Source organism: Pyrus communis, chromosome 15 (assembly GCF_041283825.1).
Source record: "Pyrus communis isolate YQ-2024b chromosome 15, ASM4128382v1, whole genome shotgun sequence".
Classification (NCBI taxonomy): domain Eukaryota; kingdom Viridiplantae; phylum Streptophyta; class Magnoliopsida; order Rosales; family Rosaceae; genus Pyrus; species Pyrus communis.
Window position 1 is genome coordinate 19,074,141 of NC_142579.1, and position 16,209 is coordinate 19,090,349.

Genomic DNA, 16,209 nt, shown 5'->3' on the forward strand with positions numbered 1-16,209 from the left:
GTTGGTAGCAATGGTGGTTGGAGTGGTGGTAGTGGTGATGGTGGTAGTGAGGGTAATGGGGTGGAGAATGTGATGGCAATGGTGGTAGAAGTTGGTGGCAATGGTGGTGGTCGTAGCAGTGACACAACGAAGGTGGTGATGACAATGGTGGCGGCGGATAATATGTGGTGTTAATGTTAGTTGTGGTGGCAGTTGTGGCACTGGAGGTGCATGTCATGGTGGTAATGGTGAAAAAGTGGCTGTAGTGTCGGTTGTGGTGAATGTGAGATGGTAGATGTGGTGGTGGCCATGGCAACGAGGGTGATGGCGGTGGTGATAATGGTGGTGGGAGGTGGTGGTGTCAAAGATGGTCATGATAGTGGAGAGACAGTGGAGAATGTTGTTGTGGTGATGGTGGTGGTGGCGGCGGCATACATGATTTTATTAAATCTCTAACTTTGTATTACGATGTATATTTTATTTTCTATTTTTTTGGAAACTATTTCTTGAAAACAAAGAAAACATCAATTTGATGTTCTAAAAAACTTAGTCTAAATATTGTTTTTTGAGTTTATTTTTACCAAAACAATTAGAAAAAATTTCAAGATTTCTCCACCTCCACAGAAACCAACAACATAAACCAAAAACTTGACCCCAACACAAATGAAACCTAGTTTTTTGGTTGGAAGATAGATTGACCTTGAGCCATTAAGGGAAAATTAAAGAAGTTGACCAAGGAGGGATGCCAAGACCATCCAAAAGAGATTTGGCCCTAGTACAGCCCCTCATGCAGTGAATACTATCTTCTCAGGTGCATCCACAGTGACTGCAAGTAGAGTAGGGCGAGGAACACAAATGTCTTTTTGTTCACATGGGATTGATGCCTAGAAGAAAGAAATGATTGTAGAAAAGATTGGACAGCAAGGCTATAAGGAAGGGACTGAACCAGTTGGTGTTTCAAGCCTTCTATTAGCTGTTTGACATCAAGACACTGATAACAGGGAATCTAACTATTTTAGATAGATATCGCAACACTGATTGTGCCATAGTTGTTAAATCCGCTTACTCAATCTACTTTGATGATTATGAGTTGTCTGATGTTAGCTGGGCTTTATATGGAAGATTGGAGTCTACCAAGGGAACATGTCCTATTTCTTCTTTAACTTGAATTGACATATGGACTCCTCATCAGGGGTGTTTACCGGGTGGGACCCTCGATTGATAAGCTCATATTTATATATATTTTATATCAAATTCACTTGTCTTTTCTTAGTTAGTTCCTTATATTTTTAAGTTATTTACTTTGTTTTTGTGTTTTGCAGGATTTGTCAAGTAAAGAAAAGAAAAATAACACAAGTGGAATTCTAAGTAATAAATTCGTCAAAACTGCCTGTGCAGGTCAGCTGACTTTGGAAGCAAGTTGTGGACAGCTCAGAATGAATTAGAGAATGAGCCTTATATGCTTGGAAAGCTACGGATGTCTATTTTCTGGAGCATTTTGTGGATTTTAATATCATTTTTTTAGAAGAAGTTATGGTTGTTCTAACACTGAAAGGTTCCCAGGAGGCTGAGCAGTTTGTAACTGACAAGAAAGCATTGAAAGCAATAAATCCCATAAAACTAACAGCCAAAACTGATGCAGCCAAGAACAAGCCAGCTAACACCTATTCAAATATCAGAGGAAATGAAAAATTAAGTGAGAGTAATGGGCATAAAGGCAGCCCAAAGAGTTACAATTGTTTTAGCATTTCCTCCCACTTATTGTCATCACTAAATGGCTGTTAGTGGGGTGAGTTATGGAGAAAAAACTGTGGCAGCAGAAAATAAGAAAAGACCTACAAGTTGCAGCAGGAAAGGGGGAGAAAAAGTGTGAAAAAAAAAATATAGAAAAACAAGGAAACAAGAAAAAAAGGAAAGGCTGCTGCGTTGGGGAAGGAAGGAAAGGAATGAGGAAATCTTGGCATTCTCTTCTCTCGGTTTTATCTTCTCAAACTCATGTCTTTCTTTTGGTTTAATTTGAGAATTATGTGTAACTAATTTTTAGTAGTTAGGGGCTGTTTTGAAGCCCTGAATATGATTGCAAGTTTGTTATGACATTTCGTTTGAATTACTTTTACGAATGGATGAAAATTGGTTCACTATTTGTCTCATTGATGAATTCTTTTTGTGTTTTCTACGGATGCATACTTAGTAAGCATATCTAGGATTCTAATGCTATGAATATGTGTGTGTCTACCCTTGTCGAATGAGGACCTACATATGTTCTAGAGTAGTACCTGTTAATTGTGATTAACATGTGAATCAATTTCTAGGATAAGTAAGACAACGCTAGTACTTACGATGCCTTGTGATGACTCAAACTCTTTTTGTTCTTAATGATTTCTACTTGTTAAATCTATGAACACACCATTCTAGATTGCATGTTAGAGACTAAGTTAAGTTGAAAACGTCATTCTCTTAACATATTACATAAGAAAGAGTAATAGGTTGGGTTCTAACATTGAGTCAACTTGAGCATCTTCATCCAGAAATGAAAGGAATTTGAATGAAACATAACATGTTTGCATGATTATTTGGTGGTGAATAGCAATTCCCCTAACTCGTTTTTCTTAATTTGCGAACTACTCAAAAATCTGTCTCTGTTCTGTTTTTGATCGATTTAATTTAAATAGCAAATCAACTCCAAAAATTCCAAAAATTTGTGCGAGTGTAGCTCTGTGTGTCTAGTATCTGCATATAAAATTTCGTAGACTTTAGATAAGTCTAAGTCGGTCTAATAATTATTTTTCGGTGGCTGGTTAGTAGTGACAGCAGCCCAGTTTTTGTGACATTTTAAGTAGTTAGATAAAACAATCTTCTGCGGGAAAGACCCTTATTTTCATATGCTACAATTGACAAATCTTAATGTTAATAAGGAAAATCAATAGGACATTTGTGTGCTACTTTGTAGTGTGCTTTTAATCCTATCAAATTTTTGGCGCCGTGTCGCCGGGGATTGTTATTTCTAATTACTTATTTTTTATTGTTTTCTTTTCTTGTCTAATTAGTGTTTTTGTTTTTGTTTTTATTTCAGGTACTCTTCGTAGTATATGCGTACTCGAAGGTCCAAGAGCATTGATCTAGCTTCCTACGATCCTGAGGTTGAACGAACATTTCGAAAGCTTCGAGGAACAATCAAGGAGAAGCGTGCATCGGTGTCCTTACCACCATCTTCTCCACCACATTTGAGTTCGGAAGAGGAGGAAGAACCACAAGAAGGCATGGCTGATAACCGTACTTTGAGGGAGTTGGCAACGCCAAATACGGATCAACAACCATTGTGCATCACATATCCAAATGCAGAAGGAGGATTTGAGCTTAAGTTCGGCATGATTCACTACTTGCCTAAGTTCCATGGCTTCTCAACAGAGGATGCCAACAAGCATCTCATGGAGTTTCATGTGGTATGCTCGGGAATGAGACCAGCCAATGTGGATGAGGAGCAAGTCAAGTTGAGGGCATTCCCATTTACATTAGAAGCTAAGGCAAAGGAGTGGCTCTATAATTTACCTCCAGGATCGATGAACACATGGAACCAGGTGAAGCAAGCATTCTTGGAGCAATATTTTCCGGCCACAAAAGCTGCAAGCATAAGGAAAGACATATGTGCAATCCAACAACAACATGGAGAGCCCTTTGGAAATTACTATGAGCGATTCACACATTTGGTTGCATCTTGTCCTAATCATCAAATTTCAGAGCATCTTTTAATACAATATTTTTATGAAGGATTGTGTGGTACTGATCGTGTAATGCTTGATGCAGCAAGTGGAGGAGCATTCATGGACAAAACACCAACAAATGCTAAGGCATTATTAAAGAACATTGCTGGCAACACACGACAATTTGGAGGGAGAGATGAGCTACCTCTTAAGAAAGTTAACGAGGTAAGTGCTAACTCTAGTATTGAATTACAATTAGCTAACTTGACTAATCTTGTGCAACAGGTTATGGTGGCTCCAAAACAGGTGTGCGGTGTATGTTCAATAATGGGACATGCCACAGATATGTGCCTTTCGTTAATGGATCAAGGTGGTCTTGAGCAAGCTAATGCGTTAGGAGGGTTTCAGGGGCAACAAAGACAAAAGTATGATCCATACTCCAACAACTATAACGCAGGGTGGCGTGATCATCCACACTTAAAGTGGAACAATCAAGACAACGGACAACAATCTGTTCCCAACAACTATAACCGACCACCTGGCTTCTTTCAAGCAAGACATAAGCCTTACACACCCAAGTAAAATGCACACAACACCAATACTTATTGGGGCATTTCATCGAACATGTGTAGGGCAACTTTCAAATCTTCAAAAACTCAACCCAACTTCTTTAGTGTGCATCTTTCAGTGTTATATCTTATCAATATAAATGAGCATTAATAAGAGAAGGAATAAAAATGAGGAAAATGAATTAGTGCTAGGACGACAAGTCTTAAACCAAATCATGTAAACAAGCACCGCTCCATTAAAACTCAACATAACAATTGTACATGGCACCTAAAAAAATGCATCTGAATAGTTATCTGAAACCCACAACAAAATAACCAATTCTAATCGCTTTTCGAACCCAGATTAAAATCGACAAAACTACAAAAAGCATTAACTTTATGATAATTATCTGAAACCCCATTAAGCACCTTTATGTCTAAACAACAATATATCACAATCACTATAAATGAGGTATAAGTATTTATCACAACGTACCACAGATATCAAGGTGGACGTTGTAAAGAATCTCGATAAAACCTTCTAAACATACCAGCCTCAAGCCTCCGAAAATAGGAAATAAGTCTAATTATCCCACATGATATCAAAATAAAGTAATGAAAATAACCACTAATTGAAATGGATAAGTCCATTCAAAATTCGAAATTGAGGATCACATAATTCAAACGTGGGAGAAGAACCATACGGTTCAAACATGGAGAAGAAACAAACGACTTCCTACAAAATAGGCCACGTACAAAAATATATCAACCTAAATGAATATATATGGAATTTAATAATAAACATTTTAAATTTTAAAAAAAAAACAATAATAGCATGTAATCTAAATAAATATAAAAATGCTGACATGGCTATTGTTTAGGCGTCCTAATCAAATTTCAAAATAAAATCAATGTTTGATCTAAAGACGGTTAGAAAAGTGCATGGGATTCTAATTTTCCCCTTAATAATTCATCAACAGTATTTTGAACCAATGCAAAGTTATCGCTGAGTTTAAGAGGCAGGAAAGAAGTACAAAAATGTGGGCATGATGAATTTCTCATTATACTTTTAACATGTGCTTCATAAATAGGGTAAATTACATTTTGCACCTTCAAGTCTATGTTCAATTGCAACCTCATATAATATCTTTAAAATATTTCAATCTCATACATTTATATATTCTTTCATTTCAATTTCCATTAGAAAATTTGTTAAATTAACTATTAATTGATGATGTGGTAACAATAAATTTCACATTTGTGCTAACGTGGCCACCTAACTTGTGTCACATGGCTAAACAACTAATAACAAAAACTAATTTTTCTACAAATATTTTTAAAAATTATAATTTAGTTAGGATATTAAAATAATTAATTAAGGAAAGTAAAAAAAACTTAAAACCATATACTCCCCACGGGCAAGGCTTGCAACCACACCCTGCCCCATCCCAAACTCGAACTACAGGGCATCGACGGAGACCAGGTTCTGATATCGAAAACTCCCTGACGAGCTTCGACTTGTCGACGATGCAGACAAATTTCTTACAAGCACCCTTCACCATCTTCTCCTTCAAGAGGGACCCACCTCAGCCTTTGAACAAATTGAAGTGGGGATCGACCTCATTAGAGTCGTCGATCGCGAGATCAAGAACAGTGTGCGAATCAAATAATGATAGATGAAATACAGGGTGGAGCAAATACGAAGTTTAACCTTTGGCTAGAAGTGTTGGGATCTAAAAGTCTTTGCCTAAATAGGTTAAAGAAAAAGTATAAAGTGTTGGAGAACAATTCAGAAATAAATAAAAATAACAGAAATAATAGAACTAGAAATTCTAATACTTTATTAACCAAAAATACTTGTTATACATAATGAAATATAGAAATAAATACAGGAATTAAAATAGTATTAACTTGATTAACCACAAGTAAAGGCTAGTATAAAAGCTGTCTTTCGAACAGTATTTTTGTCCCACTCTTGTGCTTGTGGTTCTACAACGTCTGCTCGACCAGGATACAACCATCTAATTCCACAACCCGCACTGGATTATAGAATTCTAGCGAATTATTTTGTGTGTTTACTCTCCGAAAATTTAGTGCAGAAAAGATGATTTTTTTTTTTTTTGGAAATTGAGATTACAAATATATAAGTTGTTTCACACTCTTTCAAATACATGTTGAACTTATTTGAAAATACACAACTCTTTCTAAAAATCATGCCTCTTAATCAAAACGTTTTTTAATTAATATGTTAATTAAAAAACTTAATCCAAAATTAATAATTTTAACTTACAAGGCCCAAGGCCCTTGTCCTGATTAATTAATATCAATTATATTAGGCTATATTTTACAAATCTAATCCACACAACCATAAGACCCAAGCCTTCAATCCCTTTCCAAATGATCCAAATCCTAACTACTAATGTAGAAGACAAAAAATATATAAAGGTCCTTGGGAAGCCTATGTTCCCCGATGTGGGACAAGGAGCCTCAAAACTCCAACATGAAATGCAAGTTCAGTGGGAATGAGGGTCTAAATGACAGGGTGAGGATTGGAGATCAGAAAGTACCAAAGAATTAACGCTTTCATTATCTTGGATCTATCTTACAAAAGAACAGAGAATTTGATGAAGATTTTAACATAGAATACAAGTTGGATGGATGATGTGGAAGAATGCATCGGGTGTGTTGTGCAACCCTGGTATGCCAATAAAGCTAAAGGAAAAAATTTATAGAACAACATTAAGGCCAACAATGCTCCATGGCACGAAATGATGGGCTGTCAAGCATCACCACGTGCAAAAAAATAAGTGTAGCGGAGATAGAGTGCTCCATTGAGAATGTGTGGCCACACGAGAAAGGCTAAGATTAAGAACGAGGATATCAGAGGTAAAGTAGAGTGATCACAATTGAACTTAAGAGAGAAAATCGGTTAAAGTGGTTTGGACATGTAAACCAAAGACCTACATATGTTCCGGTTTGAAAATGCAATTATGAAATAGGTGCTCAAGCCAAAAGGGATAGAGAAAGACTTCGAAAGAGGCTTTAAGGAAAGATATGGAGTACTTCGAGCTACCAGAAAACTTAGCTCAAAATTGAACGCAGTGGCGTTCTAGGATTCATACAGCCAACCCCATTTAGTGGGATAAGACTTTGTTGGTGTTTATAATTCTGCTTTGACATTAAATCCAAATGTGATTTTTGAGTTCAGTGATTTGCTAGAATCATTTTCCAGCACGAAGATTGAGCTGATAATTAAAAATCTGAACTATTTAATCTGATTTTAGTTAATTAGTGTTTGCTTAATTTATTGTTCACGGATATATTTGGATTTTCTTAATCAGTTGTTCGGAGAAGCCAACTAAATTATAATTTTTTAAAAACATTTATAGACAAAATAGTTTTGTAATTAGTTGTTTGGTCTTGTGGCACAAGTTTGCCAGTTATGTCAGTACAAATATGGAACCAACTATTACCACATCATCACTCAATGGTTAGCTTAACAAATTTTTGAGACGGATGTATGACATTGAAATGAAATAATAAGTAAATCTATGAGATTAAAATGTTTTAATGATGTTGCATAAAGTTGAAATTGAACACAAACCTGATGGTGCAAAATGTAATCTTTTTTAGAAATTGAATGGATTCGGTCTTATACATACGCAAGGAAGGTAATCAAAAAAGAAAAAAGATGGGTAAATATTTTGTTTGGTCATGTGGCATAAGTTGGTAGTCACGTTAGCACAAATGTGGAACCTAGTGTTACCACATCATCATTCGACATCTAACTTAACAAATTTTCTAACAGTTGTATAAAATTCAAATAAAATAATTACTAAAATGTACGAGATTGAAATATCTTTAAAATGTCATATAAGATTGTATTTGGGAGGGATCAAATGTAATTTAGCCCCATAAATATTACTAGATTTTTAAGAACCTTTTCTTTTTCTCTTGGTCGCAATTTTTGGTAACCCTAAGTACAAATTAGATAAGACCTCACATCATAGTGACGGAAAAGATTTTGACTGTTATATTGCATAATATAGTAGTCAAAACTAGCATTTTTTCTAATATATTGCATATGACATGAGATAAAAATAATAAATAACTAGCATTTTTTCTATTATACTGCATACAACATGAAGCACCCACGATCACCTACCCCTAAAGCTAAGGAAGACCTATATACTATGCTTTAGTCAGTTGATTTTCATAATTCATGCACTTTACCTAAGAAAAGTCCTCCAAGTGTTTGTTTTGATATAAAAGTATATTTATACTAAGAAGCGAGGGAGGGAGGAATTGGTTTGAAGATAAACGCTTTTATATCATCCAAAGTGCTTTAACTAAAATTTTTGACATAAAAGATTAAAAATGTTTCTAAGTTACAAAAAACTCTTCAAGTTCTTCTTCCATGAAGCACTTGATATAAGCTTCTTCAAGAAACACTTCAAGTGTTTTTTCAAAAAATTACTTGTATTTTTATTAAAAATATAATATTAATTATAAGCGCTTCTGAACGGAAATGTTTTTCATAAAAGCATTTCTAAAACAGATAGAAAAAGAAGTTTGTAGAATTAGATTTAACCTATATATTTGGCATGGCGACTAGCTGAATGATTCATATAATGTTTTTTTTTTTGGTACAACGGAGGGCAAAGCCCGGCAAGCAAAACAAAAAAGTCAGGCAAGAACAGCCCTAGGAAGGGCCCTGCCAATAGAATCAGAAACTAGAAAATTACTAGTAGTGGTAGGAGGAGAAACAAAAACATGAAGGCCTAGGGATAGCCCATGACCCAAGTCAGCCATGTGATCGGTTGAAGCATTCTTTTCTCTATAGATATGAGTGACTTCACATTTCCAATTTTTTTCGATGGCTTCTTTACAGTCAATAATGAGGTTGTAGAGCGGGTGCGAATCCATAATAGGTTTTTGGATCAAACTAACAACATCCCAAGAATCACATTCGAGGATCACATCCCTGCATCCCTCGTCCCAAGCTATAGAAAGGCCCATGAAAACACCCCAAAGCTCAGCTTCCATGATGGTTCCTCTGCCCAAATTAGCAGCAAATCCCTTAATCCAATCCCCTTCAGAATTGCGAATCAAACCTCCAGCACTTATGTGACTAAATGGGTCATTACAACTCCCATCTGTATTGATTTTATATCTACCAATTGGCGGGTGGATCCAATGGATTGAGATGATTTGTCTAGGAGGCTTACTAGAAGAACACTTGTTGGCATCATACCAATCCCTTGCAAATTGAAAAATGAACTTCTGGGGAGAGACAGGCGGTTGTTGGCCATCATTGAAGACAAGATTGTTCCTCCCTTTCCAGTAATACCAGAGAGTTGAAGCAAAGATAAGGTTCCAGGGTAAACCATGAATGGTAGAACAATGTGTCCTAAGGTTTATGGCCATCCAACTCTGGAAATCAAGAACAAAGGAATGGGCAACTTCAGGAGGGATTCCAACACCATTCCAAAAGAATGGTCATTTAGTACTACGATCTAGTGGTATTTCTCTTCAGTTGTAAGTGAGATGTCTTAGATTTAATTTTCGCCAAAGGCGAATTTGAACCATATTATTGTTAACTCATTGTAAAAAGCTCACCCTCCTTCCCCTTAATATAGATAATATCGTTTTTTTCAACCAAAAAAAAAAGAAATTACGGAAGAATTGGTAACACCAATTGTTTGTGTAATAGTCACTCGAACACAATTAAACTAGTGCCACACCTAAACCCAAAGCTTGAAGAACTTAGGCATGCTAATTGCTAGCTCATTTGGTGAGACATTGTTAATTAATAAAACTCAAATATAAATATACCTCTGCTCCCACTTTATAGTCAAACCAATTCTTCAAGCCAGAGACTTCTTTGAAGATTTAATTTTGCAACCCTCATTGGATCGTTCCCAAGTCCCAACCTACAGAAATGGCTCCACCTGTGGCACAAACCATCACCGACCCTTCAAGCGTCACTGATTTTGTTATAAGCAAAAGTCATGGAGTAAAGGGTCTTTCAGAAATGGGACTAAAAGCCCTCCCCAAGCAATATATCCAACCCCTTGAAGAAAGAATTACTACTATGAATGTTGTGGCCACAACAAACCCTGGAGAGTACATTCCCATTATCGACATGTCCAACTCTGACGACCCAAAAGTTGCAGAAGCAATTTGCAATGCAGCGGAGAAGTGGGGATTCTTTCAACTAGTGAATCATGGGGTGCCAATTGAAGTTCTTGAGAATGTGAAGGAAGCAACTCATCGCTTCTTCGAGTTGCCAGCCGAGAAGAAGACTAAGTATTCGGTTGAGCATTCGGCCTCAAAAAATGTCCGGTTTGGAACGAGCTTTAGTCCTCATGCAGAGAAGGCTTTGGAGTGGAAAGATTGGCTTAGTCTATTCTATGTGTCTGAGGATGAGGCATCTGCATTCTGGCCTCCTGCATGCAAGTAAGCACTACTAGTATCTACTCTTTACACCACAACATTAAATCAAAATTATTTGTATACATACATACATACATACATATATATATATATATATGTTGACCATACTTTCTCTAGTATGATCAATGAATTATTGTAATACATATAATTATATTAGTTCAGCCGAGAATCATTAGTGTACGTATGATAGTCGTATTATGTCATCGTGACGGCGGATCGATCTGCTCATATTAAGTCATTTGTTAGATCTTTTTCATTTCCAAATACCCATCATGAAATGGTTATACCTGACATGCTAGCATGCATGATAAGGAGAAAGGACGATTTCACTTAAATCTCTCCTATGTATTATTCTCTTTTAACACCTTTATAATGTACTTACAAATTTAATTATCGTATGAGCTAATATATGCATACATGCTTGTAGGGCTGAAGTGCTGGAATACATGAAGAAGACCGACATTCTTACAAAACAAATCCTAGAAATGCTAATGAAAAGACTAAACGTGAAAGAACTGGACCAAGAAAAGGAACATCTTCTAATGGGATCCAAGCGGATTAACCTTAACTACTACCCGGTGTGTCCAAACCCTGAGCTCACGGTTGGAGTCGGCCGTCACTCCGATGTCTCAACACTCACAATCCTCCTCCAAGACCACATCGGTGGACTTTACATCCGCGGAACCGATGAGAAGAGCTGGGTTCATGTTCCTCCAGTGAAGGGGTCGTTGGTGATCAACGTAGGCGATGCACTGCAAATAATGAGCAACGGACGATACAAGAGCATCGAGCATCGAGTCGCAGCCAATGGATGTAAGAACAGAATTTCGGTTCCCATTTTTGTCAACCCAAGGCCATCGGATTTGATCGCTCCGCTGCCGGAAGTTCTTGCAAGTGGGGAGAAAGCAGTGTATAAACAAGTTCTCTACTCTGACTATGTCAGACATTTCTTCCGCAAGGCTCATGATGGGAAGGGTACAATTGACTTTGCCAAAGCATGAAGTTATTACCATGCATTGTGGAATGTTCCGTTGGGTGAATAAGTTTAGCGATCAAGGTCTTGCTAAAGAATAAAACAATTTGTTGACTACGCGTGACATTCGTGGAACTTATCTTCGTAAAAGATGTTGGGTGAATAAGTTTAGCGATCAAAGTCCTATTAAAGAATAAAACTATGTGTTAAGTATGTGTGACATTCGTGGAACTTATCTTTGTAAGAGATGTGATCAACGATGTAATATCTTTATTAAATTTGTTATTTAAGTAAATGTGATAAATTTGTAAGTCTCATTTTCTGATCATGTCAAGCACTTCCAAACGTGATATAAATAGGTTGCATACGTTTTAATTACCTGAACAAACTCATATTATATGTATATAACCTGAGCTCAGTATACAGAAAGAAGAAGAAACACCACACATGCTATAATTACACCTCAATATCTCTCCGCAACATCATGTGGGGAAGTTAAAACGCATGTCAACATGTGATAAGTTCGAAATGCCACAGTAACGTCTCGGGATGTATAGGTATAGTCATTCTCCTCTTCGTTCGCATCACATCTTTTAGTTGAGTTGGAATCGTAAATTCCCAACCACCAAAGCACCAACAACAAACAACAAAGTAAAAAGGTAACAAGAAAGAAGAAGATAAATATATCACAACTTCCAAGTTGTCTACCATTTTTCAAGCAGTGTCCAGTACATGGAAATCACTCATTCAGCAGAAAATCCAGAACCCAATTCCCAACCTAGAAAAACCCAAATCGAATTCTAATTCAAGGAACTCATACTCTTCAATTTTTGTCAATGCGATATATAGATTTCTGTCTAATTCATCTTGGAGATATCTTAACTTCTTAACAGGCTAACTACTTTGGTCACATCTAACAAGAATAAACACTTATCAAACTGACTTTCCAAGTCCAGTCCAGGATCGGCCGCCATTATAATTGTATTGAAACATATGATGACAGAAAGCTGCAATCATTTTAAATATGCATGCCATATCAGTGACTAATATAACTGTTTGCATACACAAATCATGGGCAGTAGCAGTAGGAATGAAGACACAATGCAGTAGCCATACAGTACATTAACATTTTTAACACCATTGCTATTGTTTTTCTTGAACAACACCATCTCATACTCAATTATGTATGTACGAATATAAAATAATTAACATGTAGAAGAGTGCTTTATAACTTTTGAATACAATGCAAAAGCTTCAAAATATGTTACATACTGGGAGGTTAATATTAGTGGTCATGTAAGTTGCTTAACTTGCTTTCATCTAAATCGGATAGAAAAGCATTTTCCAACGTAAATAAAAACATTGATGTGGGATAAGTTACAATGTAACAACAAAAGTTGAACCTGCAACTAGTCCTCTTTTCTCACTGACCTTAAAATCTAGGTGCTTCATCACGATCGCTAAGGTCCTGAAGATTATACTTATAAATGATGTGTCCTACAACCAAGTTGGTTCGTATGAAGCATACGCTAAAGTGAGGAACAATAAGAGACACTCATAAGGATATACACGATATATCTTAAACAACACAATAAGCTCAGAAGGATGATTGTAGCCTAGACACTTCTTAGACAGACCTGCCATAAAAGGATGTATGAACTGATAAGACAGACCAGCTCAGTTGTGAAATAAGAAGGGATATGAAGCAAGGAAAACCTCCATCCATTTTTTTTCATTTCATCTGTTACCGCAATATTAACCATAATAGCTATACCATATTTTCTTCGAGAACGCAGAAAATAACAAGTGAAGACTTGTGAAGGTTTGATATCCTCCAATCCAGAAGGGAAAAGGAACATTGAACAGGGAGAACTTCTGTATTACTACTAAGCTGTCAACTTGTAATAACATCGGTATAAATAGATGATATCGAGCCCCTGAAAAACGGAGCGATAACCAACATTCTAAGAATCTTAGTTCAATAACTCACTGAAACATTTTGAAGTCTCAAGCAGAGCAGCATATAACTGTTCATTAACATTCATTCACAGCAAGCATTTTTCAAAGTTTAAACAAGGCATAAACCGATAAAAGAGAGTCAATCTAGGATTTATGAGAAGGTTAATTTCGGTCCCCAAATTCATTAAGCCCCATCTGTTCTTCCACAAAACTAACCAGAGTCAGAAAGAAGTAGAACAGGCATGTACTCTCAGTGACTAGCACAGATGCACTATACCGAAAGCAAAGAGATGTTGCAGAACCTCTGCTTTACTTTTCATTTTTACAAGATAAAAGTCGGTTAAATTTACCAAAATAAACTACTCATCTAATTTTCAGATTTGATATGAAATCACCTGGTTCATTGAGTCGTCATCCAGTCTCCTTTCAACTGTGAAAACCCTTCCACTAGCTACCTCAACCATTCAGAAAGCTTCCGTCAACGACCCCGAAAAGCAATGCATTCCTTTCATATGGGACCATCCCCAATTCCAACAAAGATATCATCTTCTCCTTCAAAAAACTCCAGCCCTCCCGTTCCACCACTCCCACTACCCCCCTCTCCCTCAGCAACTCCATTTCCCTCTTCAACCTCCATGTCCTCACATTTCACTCTCTCAACATCCTCCAACTCAATCCTCCTACTCCTCATCCCATTCCCCATTATCTTCTTCGTATTCCTCGCCACGGACTTTGATTTCGTGCTCTTTATCCGCCCAGCCGGAATCTTCACCCTCTTCACCGGCGTCTTCCCTTCAGCTCCATGACTCCCACTCCTCACCACTTCCTCATGCATTCCCTCAAAACCCACATTACCATCACCGAAATCGTCCTCATCGGAATCATCATCGGATATCACCACCACATTCTCGTCTTTCTTGTCAACCACCTCCGACTCCATCTTCGAATTCGGGTCCATATACCCCATTTGAAAGTAGCCAAAACAGAAATTGTACTGCTCCTTTCCCTCCACTATCACATCCCCTGACGGCGGCTTTATCGCCACGCCATGGAAACCTTTCCTGCAATTCTGGCACCTCAAGCAACAATCTGCATACACCTTCTCGTACTCAAACATATAATAGCAGTACGGACACAGAGTCCAGAATGTCTTTCCCCCATTATACCCTCGGCCATTTTTCCCATTACCCACAATTCCTTCCCTCTCCTCTCTCTGTTTTCCGCTTTCTTTCCCTTCCTCAGACCCGTTTTCGAAATGGGTTTTCTTCTCCGGGTCCGATAGTACGGACCAGGCTTTCTTGATGAGCCACAGGGCCTCCTGAGAGAAAGCGAACCGGTTCTTTCCGGGTTTCAAGAGCAAGAGGGTCCTGAGTTTCTCGAACTGGGTCCGGATGAGAGTCGGGTTTGCGGGTCCGGGTCGGGGTATTTGAAGAACGGAGTACCAATCAGGTGGGTTTTGGCGGTTGGCGGCGAGCAGAACGTCGGCGACGGCAAGGATTTGGTCGGAGGCGGAGTTGTAGGGGTCGGATTCTCGAGCTTGAAGAGCGAGCTTGCGGCAAGTAGAGAAATCTCGGCGGCTGAGGCAATGGGCAGAGCGGTTGAGAAGTGTTTGGGCCTTGGACGACCCGCTGCCGCTGCTGCATTTTGCATGTTCCATTTTTTGTTGTTTTGTTTCTCTGATTTTTCAGGGATTTTGTGCTTTCTTTGTGGGAGAGAAGCGGAGTGGAGTGAGGGGGATATTCAGAGGGGAAGAGAGGGAATCCCGTTTTAAAGAGGAGGATTTTGATGGACACAAAAGGGCATGACGTTTTGAGAAGATTTGCCGGTTTTGAGCTGGAATTTGTGAGGGTATTTTGGTCATTTAGAGGAGTAATGCGTTGCATTGCAGGTGGCACGCAGGGAGAGAGACGTGGCTGTTGCTTGGGGCACAAACTTCTCGTGCTTTTTGGTGCAGTTGGTGCGGTCTGCGCTCAATCAGAAAATCAGATGGTAAGGAGACACAGGGTTTCAAAATTTTCAATGGTATTGACTGTATCATCTGACCCCAGTCAGAGTGAGTCCCAGGTAATTAGCTAAAATTCTGACTGATTGGTTGTTGAAATGATCAAAATTAAATATCAACAACATATCGATATGTTTTTACGAATGTAGTAATACATATAAATGACAAAACGATGGCATAATGATATATTAAAAACAGATCATTTAACAGTTGTATGCTGCTCTAAAATGATAGGACAAAGCCTAAATCCATATCTTGAACATTTTCACTGTGAAATCTTAATTTTTGTGTGTTTATACAAAATATCTAACGTCTAAAACGTCAGAAACATCGGATGCATTGGAGCACCATTGAAAATGCCATTCATGTTTCTCCAATAAAAGTTGGATTGGAAGCTGCCGCTGATTGTATTTGTATGGCAGAAACCTGGTGCCCTTTAAATGTAATTTATTAAGTACAACAGGTAGACATGGCAGACAGATAACGTGTTGAAGGGGTTTCCAAGTTATTAGAAAGATAACGGAAGTGAGTTGCTTCTTTCTGCTAAAAATAAAGTATAACATAAAAATAAAAATAAAATAAAAAAGTGAG

At 37.6% G+C, this 16,209-nt stretch overlaps 2 protein-coding genes across 2 annotated transcripts; one reads left to right on the plus strand and one right to left on the minus strand.

Annotated features, from left to right (window-relative positions):
• Nucleotides 1-10,096: 10,096 nt before the first annotated feature.
• LOC148690638 (feruloyl CoA ortho-hydroxylase F6H1-3-like) lies at nucleotides 10,097-11,961 on the plus strand. Its single transcript, XM_088686697.1, has 2 exons — nucleotides 10,097-10,687; nucleotides 11,112-11,961. The coding sequence occupies exons 1-2, from the start codon at nucleotides 10,170-10,172 to the stop codon at nucleotides 11,683-11,685; spliced, it is 1,092 nt and encodes a 363-aa protein (XP_088542823.1). The 5' UTR covers nucleotides 10,097-10,169; the 3' UTR covers nucleotides 11,686-11,961.
• A 1,693-nt stretch (nucleotides 11,962-13,654) lies between these two features.
• LOC148690639 (uncharacterized) lies at nucleotides 13,655-15,434 on the minus strand. Its single transcript, XM_088685538.1, has one exon. It carries the CDS (start codon nucleotides 15,271-15,273, stop codon nucleotides 14,125-14,127), a length of 1,149 nt encoding a protein of 382 aa, XP_088541664.1. The 5' UTR covers nucleotides 15,274-15,434; the 3' UTR covers nucleotides 13,655-14,124.
• Between the last annotated feature and the right edge of the window lie 775 nt (nucleotides 15,435-16,209).